The following is a 25688-nucleotide window of genomic DNA, read 5'->3' as shown; positions in this document are numbered from 1 at the left end:
ATCCCCCCTTATATCGTCAATGACGTATATTCGGCGGTGGCCGGGTGACATCACTGAATGAAATTGTTAATGATATCATTCACTTTGTATGCAGCATAGTGTTTGTCTGGGAGGTGCGACTATATTGTTTATGATATCGTATAGTGTGTACCCAGCTTTACACCGTTTGGTCAGGAAAGCTTAGCAGGCGACTATCTTGGACTTTGTTACAGATCAAAAGATTTATTTGGTGCCGTTTTGAGGATGACAAACTTCCAGTATGGGGTTAAAGCAACAAGCATGTGAAGTCATTCATTGGCATTTTGACTGGCCCCAGTCTGTATCAAAGGCTGTGTGTTACTGAGCTGACTAGTTACGGGATGCGGTCATTTGGTCTACAGCATGATGGTTGACACCATTAGGTTGACATGGGAAAAGGTCAACATGGGTCTAGGTCGACATAGGAAAAGGTTGACATGGTTCTAGGTCAAAAGGTCATTAGTTCGATAGGTCATTAGTACGACATTGTCTAGGTCGACAGTCAAAAGGTTGACTGGGGTTTTTCACTGTTTTTTGAGCCGACATGTGCCGACAGGCGGTATTTCATGTTCTAGGGCGTGGTGCGTGGGGATGCGGTGCACTTTAAACTGTGTCCATGTCGACTGTGTTGACATTCAGGTAAAAAAACAGTGAAAAACCTCATGTCGACCTTTTGACTGTCGACCTAAGCATTGTCTAACTAATGACCTGTCGAACTAATGATCTTTCGACCTAGAACCATGTCGACCTTTTCCCATGTTGACTTGACCCATGTCGACCTAATGGTGTCGACCTAATGACTGTTGACCATCATGCTGTAGACCAAATGAACACAACCCCTAGTTACACCTGCAGTAGCTAAACTGCATATACTGTACTGTAGCTGTGTAAATATGTTCAACATGCTTTCTGTTTTAACCATTTGAGTGACCACATATGTGAGAGATGTCTAAAAATCCCGGCGTCGCTCACATTTGTTATATAAATTAAAATAAAAAAAGTTGTGTAAAAAAGATTGTATTTCCTGTATAAGTAATCGTTACAGGTCATTATGATGAATAAAAATGTTTTCTTGGCAATTTACACACCTATTTTAACAAATTCACTTGGCACACAGGGGTTAACCACAAACATTTTGGTGTTTGGGTGGTTGTTCTGTGACAAGCCTACAGTACGGCTTGTCTATGGTTTAGAAATCTGAGTATCCCTCTATAGTAGATAATGGTTATATCAGAGACTGATGCCTGGTTCTTGATGTTTCCGCAGATGTGGGAGGAGGCCATTGCCCTGGGCAAGGAACTGGCAGAACAGTATGAAAATGAGATGTTTGACTACGAACAGCTGAGCGAGTTGCTGGTAAGTTTCCTTTGCCACCGTAACACGAATCGCACAATAAATGTTGGCAGGTGTGTGTCTCAGCACTGTAGGCTGGCGGGTTGTGATTTGTGTCTTCATTGTGCCTGTTACAAAGTGTCATTTACGAACGTGTCAGGATATATTTCCATTTTGTAAGAAATTGTTTTCAAGTCATTCTAGATGGGGAGATGTGAAAGGTTTACGGTCCGGTACCTTCTATAAGTAACATTTACTTTAAGATGTCTCTGTTCCAAAAAACAGGGTCAGCTTATTATTAATCCTAACCTTCCCCGCCTCACAGCCTGATCGTCAACCCCCCTTGATAAGTGCCTAAAACTAAGCACCCCCTTCCTGCAGCCTAGCCCTAAAGATCCCAACCCTGCAGTCTTAACACTAAGTCCCCCGCACTAGGGCCTGACCCCAACCTTCATACTCAACAATGAGGATGTATTCCAGCATCAGCAGCCTGACCTGCGGGGGTCGAAAGCAAACCCTTGCAACGATATTGTGTGGTATTCAATCCGGGATTCCTACTGTTGGAACGTCCCGACAGTCGGAATCCCGGACGGTTTTGCTTGCTTCCGACACTAACTCGACAGTCGGAATTCAATGTTCCGACTGATGAGCGTCAAAAAGTCTGTGGATGGCCGAAAACGGCCACGGATTCGACAATGACGCGTTCATTTCCGACAAAACAGTTTTGTCTTTAAAATAGATTAAACTAACATCCTTCAATGCAGTCAGAAACGGCAGCACTGAATAGGCGAGTGCAGATATTTTCCCCTGTGGGAAATATCGATACAGATTGAATACCGCAGTTTGAACGTACACACAGGACAATATGCCCACAATATATCGCCCAGTGGGTATCCAGCTTTAGCTGAAGAGTAAGACAGGAGATGAGAGAATACAGATAACAATGGTCAGGCTGTGAATCCAGTCGGCATAAAACAGAAAATTGAGTTTATATAGGATTTCAGTATTACATTAGGCAGTGCTACGCAGTGGGCTGTTTAACCCTTATTTTTAATAATTATTTTGTTACTTTCTGCTTCAGAGAAAACAAGCACAATTTTTTGAAAACATTGTAAAAGTCATCAGGCCAAAACCGGACTACTTTGCGGTTGGATATTACGGACAAGGATTTCCCGCATTCGTTAGAGTAAGTTACTGACTCCCGTGGAACAGAGCCGTACTGTAGCTGCATGTGTATTGCGTGTCTTCTAGTGGTTAGTAACTGATAAACCGTCTTTTTTTTTTTTTTTTTTTTTAAGATATTCTAACTTTATTGACTTTGTACTATACATGCTGCTCTGATGAGATCAGATGTGAAGCAAACATAGGCAGGCGTGACTGCAAATGCTGTCAAAGAATATGTCAATTCTCTTTCTTGAGCCAAAATCTTTTGGTTGTTTTTGTTTTCTGGTGCAAGAGTCTTGAAGAGTTATGTTACCCATACACTTATGCGATCACATTCGATGAGCCATCGAAGTCCTATGTCCACCGAATCCGATTGCATCTTATGGTGTAAAACATGCCCCATTTCAGCACCCGATGTCGCATGCCATCTTGAGATGGCACATCGGGTGCTGGAAGAGGGCGGCGGAGTAGCAGAGTGCTAGAAGTAGCACTAGTGGGCGGTGGCGCCAGAATTGTTTAAAACACTGGGCAGCCCTCTGATTGGCTGATAGAGCTTAGCCAATCAGAGGGCTGCCCAGTGTTTTAAACAATTCTGCAACCACCACTGACCCCCCCGCTAGCGTTACTTCTAGCACTACGCTACTCCACTGCCCTCTTCCATGCTGCTACAGTCCCTCCTGCCCCCAAACCCCATGCTGTCGAAAATGTTCCCTCCTCCCCCACCCGCACATTGCATTCGAGCGATTGCATGTGGTGAGAAACCGCATGTGATCGCTCCTGCGATTGGATAGATATTATGTGCAGCACATACTATCTATCGACGCGACTCTCGACGGCGGCCCACACATCGAGTCGAATGGTCTGTTGTTAAAAATGCATACAATCATTCGATTTATCGGCCAGGTGTGGTCAAAATCGAATGATTGCATGCAATATCTCACAAGTGTATTGACCATACCCGGATTGTGTTTGTCTAGTTAGTGGCACATTTACAGTACTAAAGCTTCTAAAATTGAAAAGAGGGGCTACTGCAACCAATCAAATTCTGTCAATCATTTTCTAGGATGCAATAGAGAAATGATAGACAGAATCTGATTTGGTTTCTATGGGAAACAAACGTCACCTATTTTCATTTTTAGAAGCTATAGGGGTATTCAATTGCTGCACAAATTTTTGCATGGCTGCACTATTTGACTTGATTAAGGTCCAATTTCAAATTATACCTATTCAGTTAAAGTGTCAATTTTTTTTCACCTAGACAATAAATGCGGCACGGTCAAAAACCATGAATCACACACCGATCAATGTATTATCGGTGACATTGTGGTTGTTTTTAACCGGTTTTTATTCAGTTTTGGCCGATTAATTTTCAACTAAAAAAAGAAGTGAAACTGCATCGGCGAAAAAGGACTTCGGGCCAAATGCACTAAGTTTCAAAAAGTTAATAAATAAAGAGTGATAAACTACCAACCAATTCGCTCCTGCCTGACATTTTTCAAACACAGGGCCCGATGTATCAAGCTTCAAAAAAATGATGAAATGGAGAGTGATAAACAACCAGCCAATCAGCTCTTCCCTGTAATTTTTCAAACCCAGCCTGTAGCAACACAGACAGGAGTTGATTGGCTGGCTGTTTATCTCTCTCCATTTTATAATTTTTTGAAGCTTGATACATCTGGCCCATGGTCTGTAACATGGCAGTTAGGAGCTGATTGGAGGGTTGTTTATCACTCTCCATTTTATCACATTTTTGAGTGCCAACGTTGCTTTGAGAGATGCTCAAAATATCCGCTAAAAATGCCAGCGCCACTCACAGCGACTGCTTTTTGGGTGCAATATTTAACGGAGTTTCAATGAATTGACTTGGCTGTATTTGTATTTACGGTAAGTTACGATAAAAGAACAGTCGCCGTGAGCGACGCTGGCATTTTGTGTAGATATTTTGAGGATCTCTCACAGCACCGTTGTCAAGGGTTAAAAACTTGCGAAAAGCCCCGAAATGGAATACGCAGAAAAACACTGAGATGAATTCAATACCCCCTTATTAAATGATGATGTGGTGTACACTTGTGTATTTAAAAACAATAATTCTACAAAAAGGAGACACCTACATGTAATTTAGCTAAATTGTGACAATCCAGGACAGCTCAGTAAATTGTGCGATGTGTGCATTATGCTGTTTTGCTTATTCATAATGTATGACTCCCCTCAATCGCCCAATTATATGCCGCCGGACTGTGAAGCTAAATACCATTGTGCTGTGTAATCCTCTTGGGAGCCGGTGCAGGTGTCTCCGCAGCTCCGCCAGTCGAGGAGCTGCCGCCGGTAAAGGCAGAACATTGACATTCAGAGCCGGTTCAGCCCAACAAGCAATTTTCCAGCTTAGACACTGCCAACAGCTCTCTAAGTATCTTTATTAATCCTGAGCTGATTTTCCTTCACATGCCAGTGGGTATGAGTTTGGGCAGACACGCATTTACACAAGTCATTGGACAGCCGGGGTCGTCCTGTCACCACCCCTTGCATTAGGCCGGGGAACCGCAGTGTTTGCTTGTTTAATGAATTGCTGACAAAGAATTTTGTTTTAAAACCAGCTTACTTTATTCCAATTAGTCTTTGGTACCCTTGTCAATTATTTACTTCTGATGCATTTTATGTTGGGTGAATTTACCTTATATAACATACTCCAGATCAAACCTAATTTTACAGTGTGTATAAAAGCAGCAATAAGTAAAACATTTCTTTTTTTTTTTTTTTTTTACAAAAGTAGGTCAGGAGAAGTAGGAATCCATTGCCTGCTGGCAATCTTATTAAAAACTATAATACCCTGTTTTATTCCTGCAAGCGTTGTTACTAATATTGAGCTGCAAACATTAAATAAAGGTTCCACGGGCAGATGCGGTCGTAGTGTCTGCTGGGTGCTGGTACTAGCGCAGTACTAGGAGTCCCAGATAAGGTAATTCCTGCTTTCTTTTTGTTAGGTAAGGTCGTGTTCTGGATTTATTTGCAAGTAATGGAAAGGGTTCCGGTCTTCACTTCGCTTTCTCCAGTCCTGAAGACTCGCTGTCTGGCATTATTGGAGGCTGGAACTTGCGATGTGTCTAGCAAAATAGGACTAGGGCGGTGTGACTGATGGTGCCAGGGTGGGCCCAGGGCACCCGCCCAGGACCGGGGCAGATGGAGCCGAGGCGGGTCAGAACAGAGGCAGACGCTGCTTTCCCACCGCACCCGCACGCGCCCTAACCCTGCCCGTCTACCTGAAGTGGAGATGGTCAAGGATTCCACCGCCGAGTGAAGGGGACGCGTGTGTGTGTGAGATGCTTGTGTGTCCTTGTCAGATGCAGTGCCTCTCCGCCAGCGATCGCCGGCTCAGAGAATCTGGCTATTCCCTGGGCTGGGTGAGACGCGCCACATCTGTAGTGACTGCGGACCTAGACTTTGTCTACGCAGTGACCTATGCGGTTGTATGGTCCCAAGTTTAAGGGATGTAGGTAGTCACCATAGATGGACTTGGCCAAGCATTAGAAAGGACATGCAAAGAACAAGACTCATTTACAAATGAGGTGGCAGGTGTTAGTCCGTACATCCCACTTTGATTGGCAAGAGGTTTAATCTAAAGAAAGCAGCCAAGTTCAACTATGGTCCTGCTTCACCAGGTTACTGACACTAGAGGCTGAAGTGCAGCCCACTGATATGATCCATCTCTTCGGAAAATCTATGTGACTGTTACAAACCCGCACAGGTGGAAAATCGGAAACATTCATTGCGTCAAAGAGAAACCTGTTTCCAGCTGAGTCATGTGTAATTGTGGCAGTAAGGTAATGTGAGTTTTTTTGTGGGCGTTATGATTAATACAGTTTAAATATGGCTTTCCTCTGTGTCTTTCAGAACAAAGTGTTCATTTATAGAGGGAAAGAGTATGAAAGGCGTGAAGACTTTGAGGCTCGGCTGCTAACCCAGTTCCCCAATGCGGAAAAGATGAAGACAACATCTCCTCCAGGCGATGATATAAAGAATACTTCCGGACAGTGTATCCTTGAAAATCAAGGCTGTGTTACCTAGAATATGACTGCATGGAGGAGAAGTGTGGGTGTCTGTGTGTCTCCGGCTCAGCCACTCATTCTGAATGGGAGACAGGGAGAGGATGGGAAAGCCTACACTTTCCTGTTCAGTTTTTGTGGCTGTCAGTCAGAGCGCAGCCAGAGAGAGGCAAACTAACAGGGGGATGGGAAAAAGAACATTCATGGATTCCTTGTTCTAAGTGTAGCATTGCTGAAGATGCTTTACCCCTGTACATTTAGTAGTACAGTCACAGGTGCAGTCACAGTGTCCCACCACTAGTAGCTGGTTAGCAGTACAGTCACAGGTGCAGTCACAGTGTCCCACCACTAGTAGCTGGTTAGCAGTACAGTCACAGGTGCAGTCACAGTGTCCCACCACTAGTAGCTGGTTAGTAGTACAGTCACAGGTGCAGTCACAGTGTCCCATCACTAGTAGCTGGTTAGTAGTACAGTCACAGGTGCAGTCACAGTGTAACATCACTAGTAGCTGGTTAGCAGTACAGTCACAGGTGCAGTCACAGTGTACCATCACTAGTAGCTGGTTAGCAGTACAGTCACAGGTGCAGTCACAGTGTACCATCACTAGTAGCTGGTTAGCAGTACAGTCACAGGTGCAGTCACAGTGTCCCACCACTAGTAGCTGGTTAGCAGTACAGTCACAGGTGCAGTCACAGTGTACCACCACTAGTAGCTGGTTAGCAGTACAGTCACAGGTGCAGTCACAGTGTACCATCACTAGTAGCTGGTTAGCAGTACAGACACAGGTGCAGTCACAGTGTAACATCACTAGTAGCTGGTTAGCAGTACAGTCACAGGTGCAGTCACAGTGTACCACCACTAGTAGCTGGTTAGTAGTACAGTCACAGGTGCAGTCACAGTGTCCCACCACTAGTAGCTGGTTAGTAGTACAGTCACAGGTTCAGTCACAGTGTCCCACCACTAGTAGCTGGTTAGCAGTACAGTCACAGGTGCAGTCACAGTGTCCCATCACTAGTAGCTGGTTAGCCGTACAGTCACAGGTGCAGTCACAGTGTCCCACCACTAGTAGCTGGTTAGTAGTACAGTCACAGGTTCAGTCACAGTGTCCCACCACTAGTAGCTGGTTAGCAGTACAGTCACAGGTGCAGTCACAGTGTCCCACCACTAGTAGCTGGTTAGCAGTACAGTCACAGGTGCAGTCACAGTGTCCCACCACTAGTAGCTGGTTAGTAGTACAGTCACAGGTGCAGTCACAGTGTACCACCACTAGTAGCTGGTTAGTAGTACAGTCACAGGTGCAGTCACAGTGTCCCACCACTAGTAGCTGGTTAGCAGTACAGTCACAGGTGCAGTCACAGTGTCCCATCACTAGTAGCTGGTTAGCCGTACAGTCACAGGTGCAGTCACAGTGTCCCACCACTAGTAGCTGGTTAGTAGTACAGTCACAGGTTCAGTCACAGTGTCCCACCACTAGTAGCTGGTTAGCAGTACAGTCACAGGTGCAGTCACAGTGTCCCACCACTAGTAGCTGGTTAGCAGTACAGTCACAGGTGCAGTCACAGTGTCCCACCACTAGTAGCTGGTTAGTAGTACAGTCACAGGTGCAGTCACAGTGTACCACCACTAGTAGCTGGTTAGTAGTACAGTCACAGGTGCAGTCACAGTGTCCCACCACTAGTAGCTGGTTAGCAGTACAGTCACAGGTGCAGTCACAGTGTACCACCACTAGTAGCTGGTTAGCAGTACAGTCACAGGTGCAGTCACAGTGTACCATCACTAGTAGCTGGTTAGCAGTACAGTCACAGGTGCAGTCACAGTGTCCCACCACTAGTAGCTGGTTAGCAGTACAGTCACAGGTGCAGTCACAGTGTACCACCACTAGTAGCTGGTTAGCAGTACAGTCACAGGTGCAGTCACAGTGTACCATCACTAGTAGCTGGTTAGCAGTACAGACACAGGTGCAGTCACAGTGTACCACCACTAGTAGCTGGTTAGCAGTACAGTCACAGTTGCAGTCACAGTGTACCATCACTAGTAGCTGGTTAGCAGTACAGTCACAGGTGCAGTCACAGTGTCCCACCACTAGTAGCTGGTTAGCAGTACAGTCACAGGTGCCGTCACAGTGTACCACCACTAGTAGCTGGTTAGCAGTACAGTCACAGGTGCAGTCACAGTGTACCACCACTAGTAGCTGGTTAGCAGTACAGTCACAGGTGCAGTCACAGTGTACCATCACTAGTAGCTGGTTAGCAGTACAGTCACAGGTGCAGTCACAGTGTACCATCACTAGTAGCTGGTTAGCAGTACAGTCACAGGTGCAGTCACAGTGTCCCACCACTAGTAGCTGGTTAGCAGTACAGTCACAGGTGCAGTCACAGTGTACCACCACTAGTAGCTGGTTAGCAGTACAGTCACAGGTGCAGTCACAGTGTACCATCACTAGTAGCTGGTTAGCAGTACAGACACAGGTGCAGTCACAGTGTAACATCACTAGTAGCTGGTTAGCAGTACAGTCACAGGTGCAGTCACAGTGTACCACCACTAGTAGCTGGTTAGTAGTACAGTCACAGGTGCAGTCACAGTGTCCCACCACTAGTAGCTGGTTAGTAGTACAGTCACAGGTTCAGTCACAGTGTCCCACCACTAGTAGCTGGTTAGCAGTACAGTCACAGGTGCAGTCACAGTGTCCCATCACTAGTAGCTGGTTAGCCGTACAGTCACAGGTGCAGTCACAGTGTCCCACCACTAGTAGCTGGTTAGTAGTACAGTCACAGGTTCAGTCACAGTGTCCCACCACTAGTAGCTGGTTAGCAGTACAGTCACAGGTGCAGTCACAGTGTCCCACCACTAGTAGCTGGTTAGCAGTACAGTCACAGGTGCAGTCACAGTGTCCCACCACTAGTAGCTGGTTAGTAGTACAGTCACAGGTGCAGTCACAGTGTACCACCACTAGTAGCTGGTTAGTAGTACAGTCACAGGTGCAGTCACAGTGTCCCACCACTAGTAGCTGGTTAGCAGTACAGTCACAGGTGCAGTCACAGTGTCCCATCACTAGTAGCTGGTTAGCCGTACAGTCACAGGTGCAGTCACAGTGTCCCACCACTAGTAGCTGGTTAGTAGTACAGTCACAGGTTCAGTCACAGTGTCCCACCACTAGTAGCTGGTTAGCAGTACAGTCACAGGTGCAGTCACAGTGTCCCACCACTAGTAGCTGGTTAGCAGTACAGTCACAGGTGCAGTCACAGTGTCCCACCACTAGTAGCTGGTTAGTAGTACAGTCACAGGTGCAGTCACAGTGTACCACCACTAGTAGCTGGTTAGTAGTACAGTCACAGGTGCAGTCACAGTGTCCCACCACTAGTAGCTGGTTAGCAGTACAGTCACAGGTGCAGTCACAGTGTACCACCACTAGTAGCTGGTTAGCAGTACAGTCACAGGTGCAGTCACAGTGTACCATCACTAGTAGCTGGTTAGCAGTACAGTCACAGGTGCAGTCACAGTGTCCCACCACTAGTAGCTGGTTAGCAGTACAGTCACAGGTGCAGTCACAGTGTACCACCACTAGTAGCTGGTTAGCAGTACAGTCACAGGTGCAGTCACAGTGTACCATCACTAGTAGCTGGTTAGCAGTACAGACACAGGTGCAGTCACAGTGTACCACCACTAGTAGCTGGTTAGCAGTACAGTCACAGTTGCAGTCACAGTGTACCATCACTAGTAGCTGGTTAGCAGTACAGTCACAGGTGCAGTCACAGTGTCCCACCACTAGTAGCTGGTTAGCAGTACAGTCACAGGTGCCGTCACAGTGTACCACCACTAGTAGCTGGTTAGCAGTACAGTCACAGGTGCAGTCACAGTGTACCACCACTAGTAGCTGGTTAGCAGTACAGTCACAGGTGCAGTCACAGTGTACCATCACTAGTAGCTGGTTAGCAGTACAGTCACAGGTGCAGTCACAGTGTCCCACCACTAGTAGCTGGTTAGCAGTACAGTCACAGGTGCAGTCACAGTGTCCCACCACTAGTAGCTGGTTAGCAGTACAGTCACAGGTGCAGTGACAGTGTACCACCACTAGTAGCTGGTTAGCAGTACAGTCACAGGTGCAGTCACAGTGTACCATCACTAGTAGCTGGTTAGCAGTACAGACACAGGTGCAGTCACAGTGTACCATCACTAGTAGCTGGTTAGCAGTACAGTCACAGGTGCAGTCACAGTGTACCACCACTAGTAGCTGGTTAGTAGTACAGTCACAGGTGCAGTCACAGTGTCCCACCACTAGTAGCTGGTTAGTAGTACAGTCACAGGTGCAGTCACAGTGTCCCACCACTAGTAGCTGGTTAGCAGTACAGTCACAGGTGCAGTCACAGTGTCCCATCACTAGTAGCTGGTTAGTAGTACAGTCACAGGTGCAGTCACAGTGTCCCACCACAAGTAGCTGGTTAGTAGTACAGTCACAGGTGCAGTCACAGTGTCCCACCACTAGTAGCTGGTTAGCAGTACAGTCACAGGTGCAGTCACAGTGTCCCACCACTAGTAGCTGGTTAGCAGTACAGTCACAGGTGCAGTCACAGTGTACCACCACTAGTAGCTGGTTAGCAGTACAGTCACAGGTGCAGTCACAGTGTCCCACCACTAGTAGCTGGTTAGCAGTACAGTCACAGGTGCAGTCACAGTGTCCCACCACTAGTAGCTGGTTAGCAGTACAGTCACAGGTGCAGTCACAGTGTACCACCACTAGTAGCTGGTTAGCAGTACAGACACAGGTGCAGTCACAGTGTACCACCACTAGTAGCTGGTTAGCAGTACAGTCACAGGTGCAGTCACAGTGTACCATCACTAGTAGCTGGTTAGCAGTACAGTCACAGGTGCAGTCACAGTGTACCACCACTAGTAGCTGGTTAGCAGTACAGTCACAGTGTACCATCACTAGTAGCTGGTTAGCAGTACAGTCACAGGTGCAGTCACAGTGTCCCACCACTAGTAGCTGGTTAGCAGTACAGTCACAGGTGCAGTCACAGTGTCCCACCACTAGTAGCTGGTTAGCAGTACAGTCACAGGTGCAGTCACAGTGTACCACCACTAGTAGCTGGTTAGCAGTACAGTCACAGGTGCAGTCACAGTGTACCATCACTAGTAGCTGGTTAGCAGTACAGACACAGGTGCAGTCACAGTGTACCACCACTAGTAGCTGGTTAGCAGTACAGTCACAGTGTACCATCACTAGTAGCTGGTTAGCAGTACAGTCACAGGTGCAGTCACAGTGTCCCACCACTAGTAGCTGGTTAGCAGTACAGTCACAGGTGCCGTCACAGTGTACCACCACTAGTAGCTGGTTAGCAGTACAGTCACAGGTGCAGTCACAGTGTCCCACCACTAGTAGCTGGTTAGCAGTACAGTCACAGGTGCAGTCACAGTGTACCATCACTAGTAGCTGGTTAGCAGTACAGTCACAGGTGCAGTCACAGTGTCCCACCACTAGTAGCTGGTTAGCAGTACAGACACAGGTGCAGTCACAGTGTCCCATCACTAGTAGCTGGTTAGCAGTACAGACACAGGTGCAGTCACAGTGTCCCATCACTAGTAGCTGGTTAGCAGTACAGACACAGGTGCAGTCACAGTGTACATCACTAGTAGCTGGTTAGCAGTACAGACACAGGTGCAGTCACAGTGTACATCACTAGTAGCTGGTTAGCAGTACAGACACAGGTGCAGTCACAGTGTACATCACTAGTAGCTGGTTAGCAGTACAGACACAGGTGCCGTCACAGTGTACCATCACTAGTAGCTGGTTAGCAGTACAGTCACAGGTGCAGTCACAGTGTCCCATCACTAGTAGCTGGTTAGCAGTACAGACACAGGTGCAGTCACAGTGTCCCATCACTAGTAGCTGGTTAGCAGTACAGTCACAGGTGCAGTCACAGTGTCCCATCACTAGTAGCTGGTTAGCAGTACAGTCACAGGTGCAGTCACAGTGTCCCATCACTAGTAGCTGGTTAGCAGTACAGACACAGGTGCAGTCACAGTGTACATCACTAGTAGCTGGTTAGCAGTACAGACACAGGTGCAGTCACAGTGTACATCACTAGTAGCTGGTTAGCAGTACAGACACAGGTGCCGTCACAGTGTACCATCACTAGTAGCTGGTTATCAGTACAGACACAGGTGCAGTCACAGTGTACATCACTAGTAGCTGGTTAGTAGTACAGTCACAGGTGCAGTCACAGTGTCCCATCACTAGTAGCTGGTTAGTAGTACAGTCACAGGTGCAGTCACAGTGTCCCATCACTAGTAGCTGGTTAGTAGTACAGTCACAGGTGCAGTCACAGTGTACCACCACTAGTAGCTGGTTAGCAGTACAGTCACAGGTGCAGTCACAGTGTCCCATCACTAGTAGCTGGTTAGTAGTACAGTCACAGGTGCAGTCAGTGTCCCATCACTAGTAGCTGGTTAGCAGTACAGTCACAGGTGCAGTCACAGTGTCCCATCACTAGTAGCTGGTTAGCAGTACAGTCACAGTGTACCATCACTAGTAGCTGGTTAGTAGTACAGTCACAGGTGCAGTCACAGTGTACCATCACTAGTAGCTGGTTAGCAGTACAGTCACAGTGTAACATCACTAGTAGCTGGTTAGCAGTACAGACACAGGTGCAGTCACAGTGTACCATCACTAGTAGCTGGTTAGCAGTACAGTCACAGGTGCAGTCACAGTGTCCCATCACTAGTAGCTGGTTAGCAGTACAGACACAGGTGCAGTCACAGTGTACCATCACTAGTAGCTGGTTAGCAGTACAGACACAGGTGCAGTCACAGTGTACCATCACTAGTAGCTGGTTAGCAGTACAGTCACAGGTGCAGTCACAGTGTACCATCACTAGTAGCTGGTTAGCAGTACAGTCACAGGTGCAGTCACAGTGTCCCACCACTAGTAGCTGGTTAGTAGTACAGTCACAGGTGCAGTCACAGTGTCCCACCACTAGTAGCTGGTTAGCAGTACCGTCACAGGTGCAGTCACAGTTTCCCACCACTAGTAGCTGGTTAGTAGTACAGTCACAGGTGCAGTCACAGTGTACATCACTAGTAGCTGGTTAGCAGTACAGACGCAGGTGCAGTCACAGTGTCCCATCACTAGTAGCTGGTTAGCAGTGCAGTCACAGTGTCCCATCACTAGTAGCTGGTTAGCAGTACTGCCACAGGTGCAGTCACAGTGTACAATCACTAGTATCTGGTTAGTAGTACAGTCACAGGTGCAGTCACAGTGTCCCACCACTAGTAGCTGGTTAGCAGTACCGTCACAGGTGCAGTCACAGTGTCCCACCACTAGTAGCTGGTTAGCAGTACAGTCACAGGTGCAGTCACAGTGTCACATCACTAGTAGCTGGTTAGCAGTGCAGTCACAGGTGCAGTCACAGTGTCCCATCACTAGTAGCTGGTTAGCAGTGCAGTCACAGTGTCCCATCACTAGTAGCTGGTTAGTAGTACAGTCACAGGTGCAGTCACAGTGTCCCATCACTAGTAGCTGGTTAGTAGTACAGTCACAGGTGCAGTCACAGTGTACCACCACTAGTAGCTGGTTAGCAGTACAGTCACAGGTGCAGTCACAGTGTCCCATCACTAGTAGCTGGTTAGTAGTACAGTCACAGGTGCAGTCACAGTGTCCCATCACTAGTAGCTGGTTAGCAGTACAGTCACAGGTGCAGTCAGTGTCCCATCACTAGTAGCTGGTTATCAGTACAGTCACAGTGTACCATCACTAGTAGCTGGTTAGTAGTACAGTCACAGGTGCAGTCACAGTGTACCATCACTAGTAGCTGGTTAGCAGTACAGTCACAGTGTAACATCACTAGTAGCTGGTTAGCAGTACAGACACAGGTGCAGTCACAGTGTACCATCACTAGTAGCTGGTTAGCAGTACAGTCACAGGTGCAGTCACAGTGTCCCATCACTAGTAGCTGGTTAGCAGTACAGACACAGGTGCAGTCACAGTGTACCATCACTAGTAGCTGGTTAGCAGTACAGACACAGGTGCAGTCACAGTGTACCATCACTAGTAGCTGGTTAGCAGTACAGTCACAGGTGCAGTCACAGTGTACCATCACTAGTAGCTGGTTAGCAGTACAGTCCCAGGTGCAGTCACAGTGTCCCACCACTAGTAGCTGGTTAGTAGTACAGTCACAGGTGCAGTCACAGTGTCCCACCACTAGTAGCTGGTTAGCAGTACCGTCACAGGTGCAGTCACAGTTTCCCACCACTAGTAGCTGGTTAGTAGTACAGTCACAGGTGCAGTCACAGTGTACATCACTAGTAGCTGGTTAGCAGTACAGACGCAGGTGCAGTCACAGTGTCCCATCACTAGTAGCTGGTTAGCAGTGCAGTCACAGTGTCCCATCACTAGTAGCTGGTTAGCAGTACTGCCACAGGTGCAGTCACAGTGTACAATCACTAGTATCTGGTTAGTAGTACAGTCACAGGTGCAGTCACAGTGTCCCACCACTAGTAGCTGGTTAGCAGTACCGTCACAGGTGCAGTCACAGTGTCCCACCACTAGTAGCTGGTTAGCAGTACAGTCACAGGTGCAGTCACAGTGTCACATCACTAGTAGCTGGTTAGCAGTGCAGTCACAGGTGCAGTCACAGTGTCCCATCACTAGTAGCTGGTTAGCAGTGCAGTCACAGTGTCCCATCACTAGTAGCTGGTTAGCAGTACTGCCACAGGTGCAGTCACAGTGTACAATCACTAGTAGCTGGTTAGCAGTTCCACAACTAGTAGCTGGTTAGTAGTACAGTCACAGGTGCAGTCACAGTGTACTACTAACCAGCTACTTGTGATGGTGCAGTCACAGGTGCAGTCACAGTGTACCATCACAAGTAGCTGGTTAGTAGTACAGACACAGGTGCAGTCACAGTGTACCATCACTAGTAGCTGGTTAGCAGTACAGTCACAGGTGCAGTCACAGTGTACCATTACTAGTAGCTGGTTAGTAGTACAGACACAGGTGCAGTCACAGTGTCCCATCACTAGTAGCTGGTTAGCAGTACAGTCACAGGTGCAGTCACAGTGTCCCATCACTAGTAGCTGGTTAGCAGTACAGTCACAGGTGCAGTCACAGTGTCCCATAACTAGTAGCTGGTTAGCAGTACAGACACAGGTGCAGTCACAGTGTACCATCATTAGTAGCTGGTTAGTAGTACAGACACAGTTGCAGTCACAGTGTACCATCACTAGTAGCTGGTTAGCAGTACAGACACAGGTGCAGTCACAGTGTACCATCACTAGTAGCTGGTTAGCAGTACAGACACAGGTGCAGTCACAGTGTACCATCACTAGTAGCTGGTTAGCAGTACAGTCACAGGTGCAGTCACAGTGTCCCACCACTAGTAGCTGGTTAGTAGTACAGTCACAGGTGCAGTCACAGTGTACATCACTAGTAGCTGGTTAGCAGTACAGTCACAGGTGCAGTCACAGTGTCCCATCACTAGTAGCTGGTTAGCAGTGCAGTCACAGTGTCCCATCACTAGTAGCTGGTTAGCAGTACTGCCACAGGTGCAGTCACAGTGTACAATCACTAGTATCTGGTTAGTAGTACAGTCACAGGTGCAGTCACAGTGTCCCACCACTAGTAGCTGGTTAGCAGTACCGTCACAGGTGCAGTCACAGTGTCCCACCACTAGTAGCTGGTTAGCAGTACAGTCACAGGTGCAGTCACAGTGTCACATCACTAGTAGCTGGTTAGCGGTGCAGTCACAGTGTCCCATCACTAGTAGCTGGTTAGCAGTGCAGTCACAGTGTCCAGTCACTAGTAGCTGGTTAGCAGTACTGCCACAGGTGCAGTCACAGTGTACATCACTAGTAGCTGGTTAGTAGTACAGTCACAGGTGCAGTCACAGTGTACAATCACTCGTAGCTGGTTAGCAGTTCCACAACTAGTAGCTGGTTAGTAGTACAGTCACAGGTGCAGTCACAGTGTACTACTAACCAGCTACTTGTGATGGTGCAGTCACAGGTGCAGTCACAGTGTACCATCACAAGTAGCTGGTTAGTAGTACAGACACAGGCGCAGTCACAGTGTACCATTACTAGTATTTGGTTAGCAGTACAGACACAGGTGCAGTCACAATGTACCATCACTAGTATCTAGGTAGTAGTACAGACACAGGTGCAGTCACAGTGTACCATCGCTAGTAGCTGGTTAGAAGTACTGTCACATGTGCAGTTACAGTGTACCATCACTAGTAGCTGGTTGGCAGTACAGTCACAGGTGCAGTCACAGTGGTATACGGTCGTATTGTCGACCCGACTTAGGTTGACACCGTTGGGTCTACGGGTTTCTGGGTCGACATGGATGAAGGTTGGCAGGTGTCTAGGTCGACATGAGACAAGGTTGACATGGTTTTAGGTCGACACATGCGTTAGGTCGGCACGGTTAGGTCGTGAGGTCGACATGGGTTTTTCACTATTTTTGGAGCCGACATGTGCCGACAGGAGGTATATCATGCCCTACCATGCACTAGGGCGTGGTGGGAGAATAAAATAGAGTGCCCAAAGCATAGCGAGCTACTGTGGTTGACTTCCAACTGTCTTCATGTCGACTGTGTCGACATTCAGGTCAAAAACAGTGGAAAAAACCCATGTGGACCTCTTAACCTAACCAATGTCGACCTAACGCATGTGTCGACCTTGTCCCATGTCGGCCTAGACCTCTTACTACCTTCACCCATGTCGACCTAGTTGCCTGTCGACCTAATGACTGGCAACCTAAGTCAGGTCAACAATACGATCCACACCCATCACAGTGTACCATTACTAGTAACTGGTTAGTAGTACAGTCACAGGTGCATTCAGTTTCCCATCACTAGTAGCTAGTTAGTAGTACAGACACAGGTGCAGTCGCAGTGTCCCATCACTAGAAGCTGGTTAGCAGTACTATCACGGGTGCAGTTGCATAGTACTCATCACTAGTTGCTGGTTAGTAGTACTGTCACAGGTGCAGTCACAGCGTCCCATCACTAGTAGCTGGTTAGCAGTGCTGTTTCAGGTGCAATCACAGTGTATCAACACTAGTAGCTGGTAAATAGTACTGTCACAGGTGTATTCACAGTTTTCTATCACTAGTAGCTGGTTAGTAGTACAGACATAGGTGCAGTTATATTATACCATCAATATTAGCTGGTTGGTAGTGCAGTCACAGTGTACCATCACTAGTAGCTGGTTAGTTGTACTGTCACAGGTGCAGCCCCAGATTACCATCACTAGTAGCTGGTTAGTAGTACTGTCACAGGTGCAGTCACAGTGTCCCATCACTAGTAGCTGGTTAGCAGTACTGTCACAGGTGCATTCTCAGTGTACCATCACTAGTAGCTGGTTAGCAGTACAGCCACAGGTGCAGTCGCAGAGTACTCATCACTAGTTGCTGGTTAGTAGTACTGTCACAGGTGCAGTCACAGTGTACCATCACTAGTAGCTGGTTAGCAGTATAGACACAGGTGCAGTCAGTGTACCATCACTAGTAGCTGGTTAGCAGTACAGGCACAGGTGCAGTCACAGTGTACCATCTCTAGTAGCTGGTTAGCAGTACAGACATAGGTGCAGTCACAGTGTACCATCACTAGAAGCTGGTTAGCAGTACAGACACAGCTTTTGTCACAGTGTACCATTACTAGTAGCTGGTTAGCAGTACAGGCACAGGTGCCGTCACAGTGTACAATCACTAGTAGCTGGTTAGCAGTACAGACACAGGTACTGACTGTATCTGTGTCTGTACTGCTAACCAGCTACTAGTGATTGTACACTGTACACTAGTAGCTGGTTAGCAGTACAGACACAGGTGCAGTCACAGTGTACCATCACTAGTAGCTGGTTAGCAGTACATACACAGGTGCAGTCACAGTGTACAATCACTAGTAGCTGGTTAGCAGTACAGACACAGGTACAGTCACAGTGTAACATCACTAGTAGCTGGTTAGCAGTACAGACACAGGTGCCGTCACAGTGTACCATCACTAGTAGCTGGTTAGCAGTACAGGCACAGGTGCCGTCACAGTGTACAATCACTAGTAGCTGGTTAGCAGTACAGACACAGGTGCAGTCACAGTGTAACATCACTAGTAGCTGGTTAGCAGTACAGACACAGGTGAAGTCACAGTGTACCATCACTAGTAGCTGGTTAGCAGTACATATACAGGTGCAGTCACAGTGTACAATCACTAGTAGCTGGTTAGCAGTACAGACACAGGTACAGTCACAGTGTAACATCACTAGTAGCTGGTTAGCAGTACAGACACAGGTGGCGTCACAGTGTACCATCACTAGTAGCTGGTTAGCAGTACAGACACAGCCGTCCCAGTGTACAATCACTAGTAGCTGGTTAGCAGTACAGTCACAGGAGCAGTCAGTGTACCATCACTAGTAGCTGGTTAGCAGTACAGACACAGGTGCCGTCACAGTGTACCATCACTAGTAGCTGGTTAGCAGTACAGACACAGGTGCAGTCATAGTGTACCATCACTAGTAGCTGGTTAGCAGTACAGTCACAGGTGCAGTCACAGTGTACCATCACTAGTAGCTGGTTAGCAGTACAGACACAGGTGCAATCACAGTGTACCATCACTAGTAGCTGGTTAGCAGTACAGTCACAGGTGCAGTCACAGTGTACCATTACTAGTAGCTGGTTAGCAGTACAGACACAGGTGCAGTCACAGTGTACCATCACTAGTAGCTGGTTAGCAGTACAGTCACAGGTGCACTCACAGTGTACCATCACTAGTAGCTGGTTAGCAGTACAGACACAGTTGCAGTCACAGTGTACCATCACTAGTAGCTGGTTAGCAGTACAGTCACAGGTGCAGTCACAGTGTACCATCACTAGTAGCTGGTTAGCAGTACAGACACAGGTGCAGTCACAGTGTACCATCACTAGTAGCTGGTTAGCAGTACAGTCACAGGTGCAGTCACAGTGTACCATCACTAGTAGCTGGTTAGCAGTACAGACACAGGTACAGTCACAGTGTACAGTCACTAGTAGCTGGTTAGCAGTACAGACACAGGTGCAGTCACAGTGTAACATCACTAGTAGCTGGTTAGCAGTACAGTCACAGGTGCAGTCACAGTGTACATCACTAGTAGCTGGTTAGCAGTACAGACACAGGTGCAGTCACAGTGTACCATCACTAGTAGCTGGTTAGCAGTACAGACACAGGTACAGTCACAGTGTAACATCACTAGTAGCTGGTTAGCAGTACAGACACAGGTGCAGTCACAGTGTAACATCACTAGTAGCTGGTTAGCAGTACAGACACAGGTGCAGTCACAGTGTAACATCACTAGTAGCTGGTTAGCAGTACAGACACAGGTGCAGTCACAGTGTAACATCACTAGTAGCTGGTTAGCAGTACAGACACAGGTGCAGTCACATTGTACCATCACTAGTAGCTGGTTAGCAGTACAGACACAGGTGCAGTCACAGTGTAACATCACTAGTAGCTGGTTAGCAGTACAGACACAGGTGCAGTCACAGTGTACCATCACTAGTAGCTGGTTAGCAGTACAGTCACAGGTGCAGTCACATTGTACCATCACTAGTAGCTGGTTAGCAGTACAGACACAGGTGCAGTCACAGTGTACCATCACTAGTAGCTGGTTAGCAGTACAGACACAGGTACAGTCACAGTGTACCATCACTAGTAGCTGGTTAGCAGTACAGACACAGGTGCAGTCACAGTGTACCATCACTAGTAGCTGGTTAGCAGTACAGTCACAGGTGCAGTCACATTGTACCATCACTAGTAGCTGGTTAGCAGTACAGTCACAGGTGCAGTCACATTGTACCATCACTAGTAGCTGGTTAGCAGTACAGTCACAGGTGCAGTCACAGTGTAACATCACTAGTAGCTGGTTAGCAGTACAGACACAGGTGCAGTCACAGTGTAACATCACTAGTAGCTGGTTAGCAGTACAGTCACAGGTGCAGTCACATTGTACCATCACTAGTAGCTGGTTAGCAGTACAGACACAGGTGCAGTCACAGTGTAACATCACTAGTAGCTGGTTAGCAGTACAGACACAGGTGCAGTCACAGTGTACCATCACTAGTAGCTGGTTAGCAGTACAGACACAGGTGCAGTCACAGTGTAACATCACTAGTAGCTGGTTAGCAGTACAGACACAGGTGCAGTCACAGTGTAACATCACTAGTAGCTGGTTAGCAGTACAGTCACAGGTGCAGTCACATTGTACCATCACTAGTAGCTGGTTAGCAGTACAGACACAGGTGCAGTCACAGTGTAACATCACTAGTAGCTGGTTAGCAGTACAGACACAGGTGCAGTCACAGTGTACCATCACTAGTAGCTGGTTAGCAGTACAGTCACAGGTGCAGTCACATTGTACCATCACTAGTAGCTGGTTAGCAGTACAGACACAGGTGCAGTCACAGTGTAACATCACTAGTAGCTGGTTAGCAGTACAGACACAGGTGCAGTCACAGTGTACCATCACTAGTAGCTGGTTAGCAGTACAGTCACAGGTGCAGTCACATTGTACCATCACTAGTAGCTGGTTAGCAGTACAGACACAGGTGCAGTCACAGTGTACCATCACATCTATTGCCGTTACAGTTCTGGTGTTTCTTGGCTTAAATATCAATTATTTATTTCCTTTAACTGTAACAATCAGATGTTCAGTGTTTTACAGTGAAACCATTGCTTGAGTTGCCTCCCAAATTTAAGAATAAGCCGGTCTCCGAGCAGATTTTAAGGTGAGAAATGGCGCCCATTACCCAGGCCTGGCGTTACCGCTCCCCAAGCAGGATATTGTATCTCCATGTGGACATAACTGCAATTCCTGCAGGAACATTTCATTATGAATGAGATGTCCCAGCTCCGTTACGGAAGCGCACATTTGCTCATCTAGAGAGATTGAATGACTCAGATTTGCGATCATACAGTAATCCCCAGTGGGTCGGAAATAGTGCAGCAGATGCATGAGAGATATTACATAACACTGAGTCAGCCTCGGAGCACCCATTGCTGTCCTGCTTGTGATGACGGCACATGTGCGAGGATAGAACCCGAGCGACCCAGCTGAGCGAGACGCGTTACGCTATCAGAGATCAGTCACGTTCTAATTTATATTTCCCTGGAACAGATAGTGAAACAAAGGGTTAACTGACGTCCTGAGAACTGTCGTATGCGATGTATAAGCGCCATCTGTAGCTGCGCACGGAGATGCTAAATGCTTTCGATGCTGTGTTATGTTACATTGTATTCGGGAGGGTTTCCTCCGGAGATGACTGTAATTTATTGGCTTGTATGAGGCCTCCTGCAGCTTTGTATTGTTTTATGTATGTGGCTTCCTCCTGTGTTTTTAGCCTTGTATTTATTTTATCAGACAGGACTGTACATTTTAATTACCTAGCTGTGCTATACTGGATACCAATTAGAGACGAGCGAGATCTTTAAAAGTGTTTTATGTACGGTTCCAACATTTTATTCCGTTTCTCCATCTTCTTTTAGTCTCCTGCACTGGTCTCTGTTCAATGACATGGCTACCATAGGGGTACAGCTGCTATGGGGCCCAGAGCTGAGAGGGGCCACCTGCCCTGTCAGTTACATGTGTTATACACAGAGGTGTAGCTGCCATAGGTGCAGGGAATGCAGCTGCTATGGGGCCCAGAGAGGAAAGGGGCCACCTTCCCTGTCACAGTTACATGTGTTAGATACAGGGGTGTAGCTACCATAGGTGCAGGGAGTGCAGTTGCTATGGGGCCCAGAGGTGAGAGGGGCCACCGTCACAGTTACATGTGCCATATACAGAGTGTAACTACCATATGTGCAGGGAATGCAGCTGCTATGGGGCCCAGAGAGGAAAAGGGCCACCTTCCCTGTTACAGTTACATGTGTTATATAAATGGGTGTAGCTACCATAGGTGCAGGGAGTGCAGCTGCTATGGGGTCCAGAGATGAGAGGGGCCACCTTCCCTGTCACAGTTACATGTGTTATATACAGGGGTGTAGCTGCCATAGGTGCGGGGGGGTGCAGCTGCTATGGGACCCAGAGCTGAGAGGGGCCACCTTCCCTGTTAGTTACATGTGTTATATACAGGGGTGTAGCTACCATAGGTGCAGGGGGGGGGGAGTGCAGCTGCTATGGGACCCAGAGCTGAGAGGGGCCACCTTCCCTGTCAGTTACATGTGTTATATACTGTGCAAGGGTGTAAATACCTTAGTGCAGGGAGTGCAGCTGTTGTGAGGCCCACAGCAGCCTCCAAGTCACAGCTGCATGTGTTATATACAGGGGTGTAGCTACCATAGGTGCAGGGGGGGGGGCAGCTGCTATGTGGCCCAGAGCTGAGAGGGGCCACCTTCCCTGTCACAGTTACATGCTTTATATACTGTACAAGGGTGTAAATACCTTTGGTGCAGGGAGTGCAGCTGCTGTGAGGCCCACAGCAGCCTCCAAGTCACAGCTGCATGTGTTATATTCATTATTCACCTTTGTGTTACACAGGGCCCCTCACAAATGTTTGCCTCTAACATTATATCTAGTTATGCACTTGTACCTGCTCATTGTCATTTGGAGTTAAATGAACTGGAGGGCATTATTATGTGACAGTAGATGAACTGCACCACTGTAATGTGGCCCCATATGAAATAGAGGCACTATAGTGTGGTATATTATAAACAGGGTAACATAATACATACTGGGGGTAATGTAATGTTACATTATCTGAACTGGGGCACTGTAATGTGGCCAGATATCAAATAGAGGCACCTTGGTGTGGCATTATATGATTTGGGGTAGCCTACAAACATGATACTTTACCTAAACTTGGGGACTACTATGGTGCAAAAAAATTGCACCTGCTGAGGAAAGTTGTCTCCCTAGAAGCATTGGGGAAGAATCCCTTCAACATGTTGCTATGGTGCCTCCGACTTTTCTTCTTTTGCCCTGGGATTCAATTCACACCTCAGAGAATTTGTTATAATCAATAACCTTTATTTACAATGTAGTAACCCCCAGCAATGTCTGGAATCTATAGATGAAATGGAGAATTGAGACTGAGCATTCTAACATAGGAACTTTGCACAGATGTGGTACTTCCCATCAGAGCCGGACTGGAACTAATAATCGTCCCTGGCCTTTCGAGCACACCGGCCCACCTGCTGTGGCCACACAGGCCCACTTGCTTGTGAAATCACTGGATTATCTCTGCTACATCAGAAGTAGAGAAACAATGGGACAAAATAATATATAAGTATGAAGTGTTCAACAGTCTCCAAAGCTCTAGGTGAGAGAGAGAGAGAGTCTAATAACAGTAAAGCATATGGGAAATGTTTTACACAAATCCCCCCCCCCCCCCCCCCCCCCACGACAGCTCCCTCGCCACCCCAAAATGTATATGCATGTTGAGCAGGGGATAAAGCGAGGGGGTGGGGAAGCATGTGAGGGAGAAAAAAAGTGAGGAAGCCCAAGGGAGAGAGGGAGGGGTGGGGGAGCATGGGATGGAGGAAAAGAGAACAATGAGGGATCAGGGGGAAAGAGGGAAGGGGAGCACAGGGGGGAGTAAAAGACTGGGGAGCGCAGGGGAGAAAGGAGGGAGTAAATAAAGGGAGGGAGGGGTTAAATAAAGGGAGGGGGTAGGTAAGCATGTGGAAAAGAGAAGAGCGCAGAGGAACAAAGGAGAGGAAGAGGGAACGTGGAAGGGAGAAAGAGAGATAGCAAGGGAGGGAGTGGCTGGGAGAAGAGAGGGAGAGCCAGTCTGTACTTCATACTTGCCTACTTTTGAAAACCAGTTTCAGGGAGATTCCTATAGCATACCTCCCAACTTTCCCCACGCCCCCCCCCCCCCCCCCCTCCCCCCCCCCCCCCCCCCACTGGAAAGAGCGGAGCTACAGGTCATGTGGGCATGGCCTCTATAATCAGGACAGTTCGGAGGTATGCTATAGTACTAAAAGCAGCAAAAAGAAAAAAATAGTGTAAGTATTGTACTGTATCCATACATAGCTCGCATAAAACACTGGGCGTTCCTCTGTTCCAGCCCCCTGCCCGCCCCCTTCCCTCCCCTGAGAGTGCGAACACCTCGGCGAGAGTGATACTGGACGTGAATCAGCCCCAAAGTGCATTATACACTGCCACCCCATATTACACACAGAGCCATATTACATTATACACAGCCCCCATATTACATTATACACCACCCCCCATATTACACTATACACAGTCCCCCATATTACATTATACACAGCCCCCATATTACATTATACACCGCCCCCCATATTACACTATACACAGCCCCCCATATTACATTATACACCACCCCCCATATTACATTATACACAGCCCCCATATTACATTATACACCACCCCCCATATTACACTATACACAGTCCCCCATATTACATTATACACCGCCCCCCATATTACACTATACACAGTCCCCCATATTACATTATACACCGCCCCCCATATTACACTATACACAGTCCCCCATATTACATTATACACCGCCCCCCATATTACACTATACACAGTCCCCCATATTACATTATACACAGCCCCCATATTACATTATACACCACCCCCCATATTACACTATACACAGTCCCCCATATTACATTATACACAGCCCCCATATTACATTATACACCGCCCCCCATATTACACTATACACAGCCCCCCATATTACATTATACACCACCCCCCATATTACATTATACACAGCCCCCATATTACATTATACACCACCCCCCATATTACACTATACACAGTCCCCCATATTACATTATACACCGCCCCCCATATTACACTATACACAGTCCCCCATATTACATTATACACCGCCCCCCATATTACACTATACACAGTCCCCCATATTACATTATACACCGCCCCCCATATTACACTATACACAGCCCCCCATATTACACTATACACAGCCCCCCATATTACATTATACACCGCCCCCCATATTACACTATACACAGCCCCCCATATTACATTATACACCACCCCCCATATTACATTATACACAGCCCCCATATTACATTATACACCACCCCCCATATTACACTATACACAGTCCCCCATATTACATTATACACCACCCCCCATATTACACTATACACAGTCCCCCATATTACA

The 25688-nt window shown here is 47.5% G+C and overlaps 1 protein-coding gene across 1 annotated transcript in view; it reads left to right on the top strand.

Annotated features, from left to right (window-relative positions):
• DOCK1 (dedicator of cytokinesis 1) overlaps window positions 1-25688 on the top strand; it is a 342756-nt gene that overhangs the window by 287235 nt on the left and 29833 nt on the right. Inside the window, exons 39-42 of the mRNA XM_083149518.1 lie at window positions 1285-1374; window positions 2432-2536; window positions 6403-6544; window positions 21222-21303. Of these exons, the coding sequence (XP_083005644.1) occupies window positions 1285-1374; window positions 2432-2536; window positions 6403-6544; window positions 21222-21303 (419 nt within the window). The remainder of the gene's footprint in view (window positions 1-1284; window positions 1375-2431; window positions 2537-6402; window positions 6545-21221; window positions 21304-25688) is intronic.

The sequence above is a fragment of the Crinia signifera genome, chromosome 6 (assembly GCF_055691185.1).
Source record: "Crinia signifera chromosome 6, ASM5569118v1, whole genome shotgun sequence".
Classification (NCBI taxonomy): Eukaryota; Metazoa; Chordata; class Amphibia; order Anura; family Myobatrachidae; genus Crinia; species Crinia signifera.
This window is presented reverse-complemented; position numbering and strand designations above follow the sequence as displayed.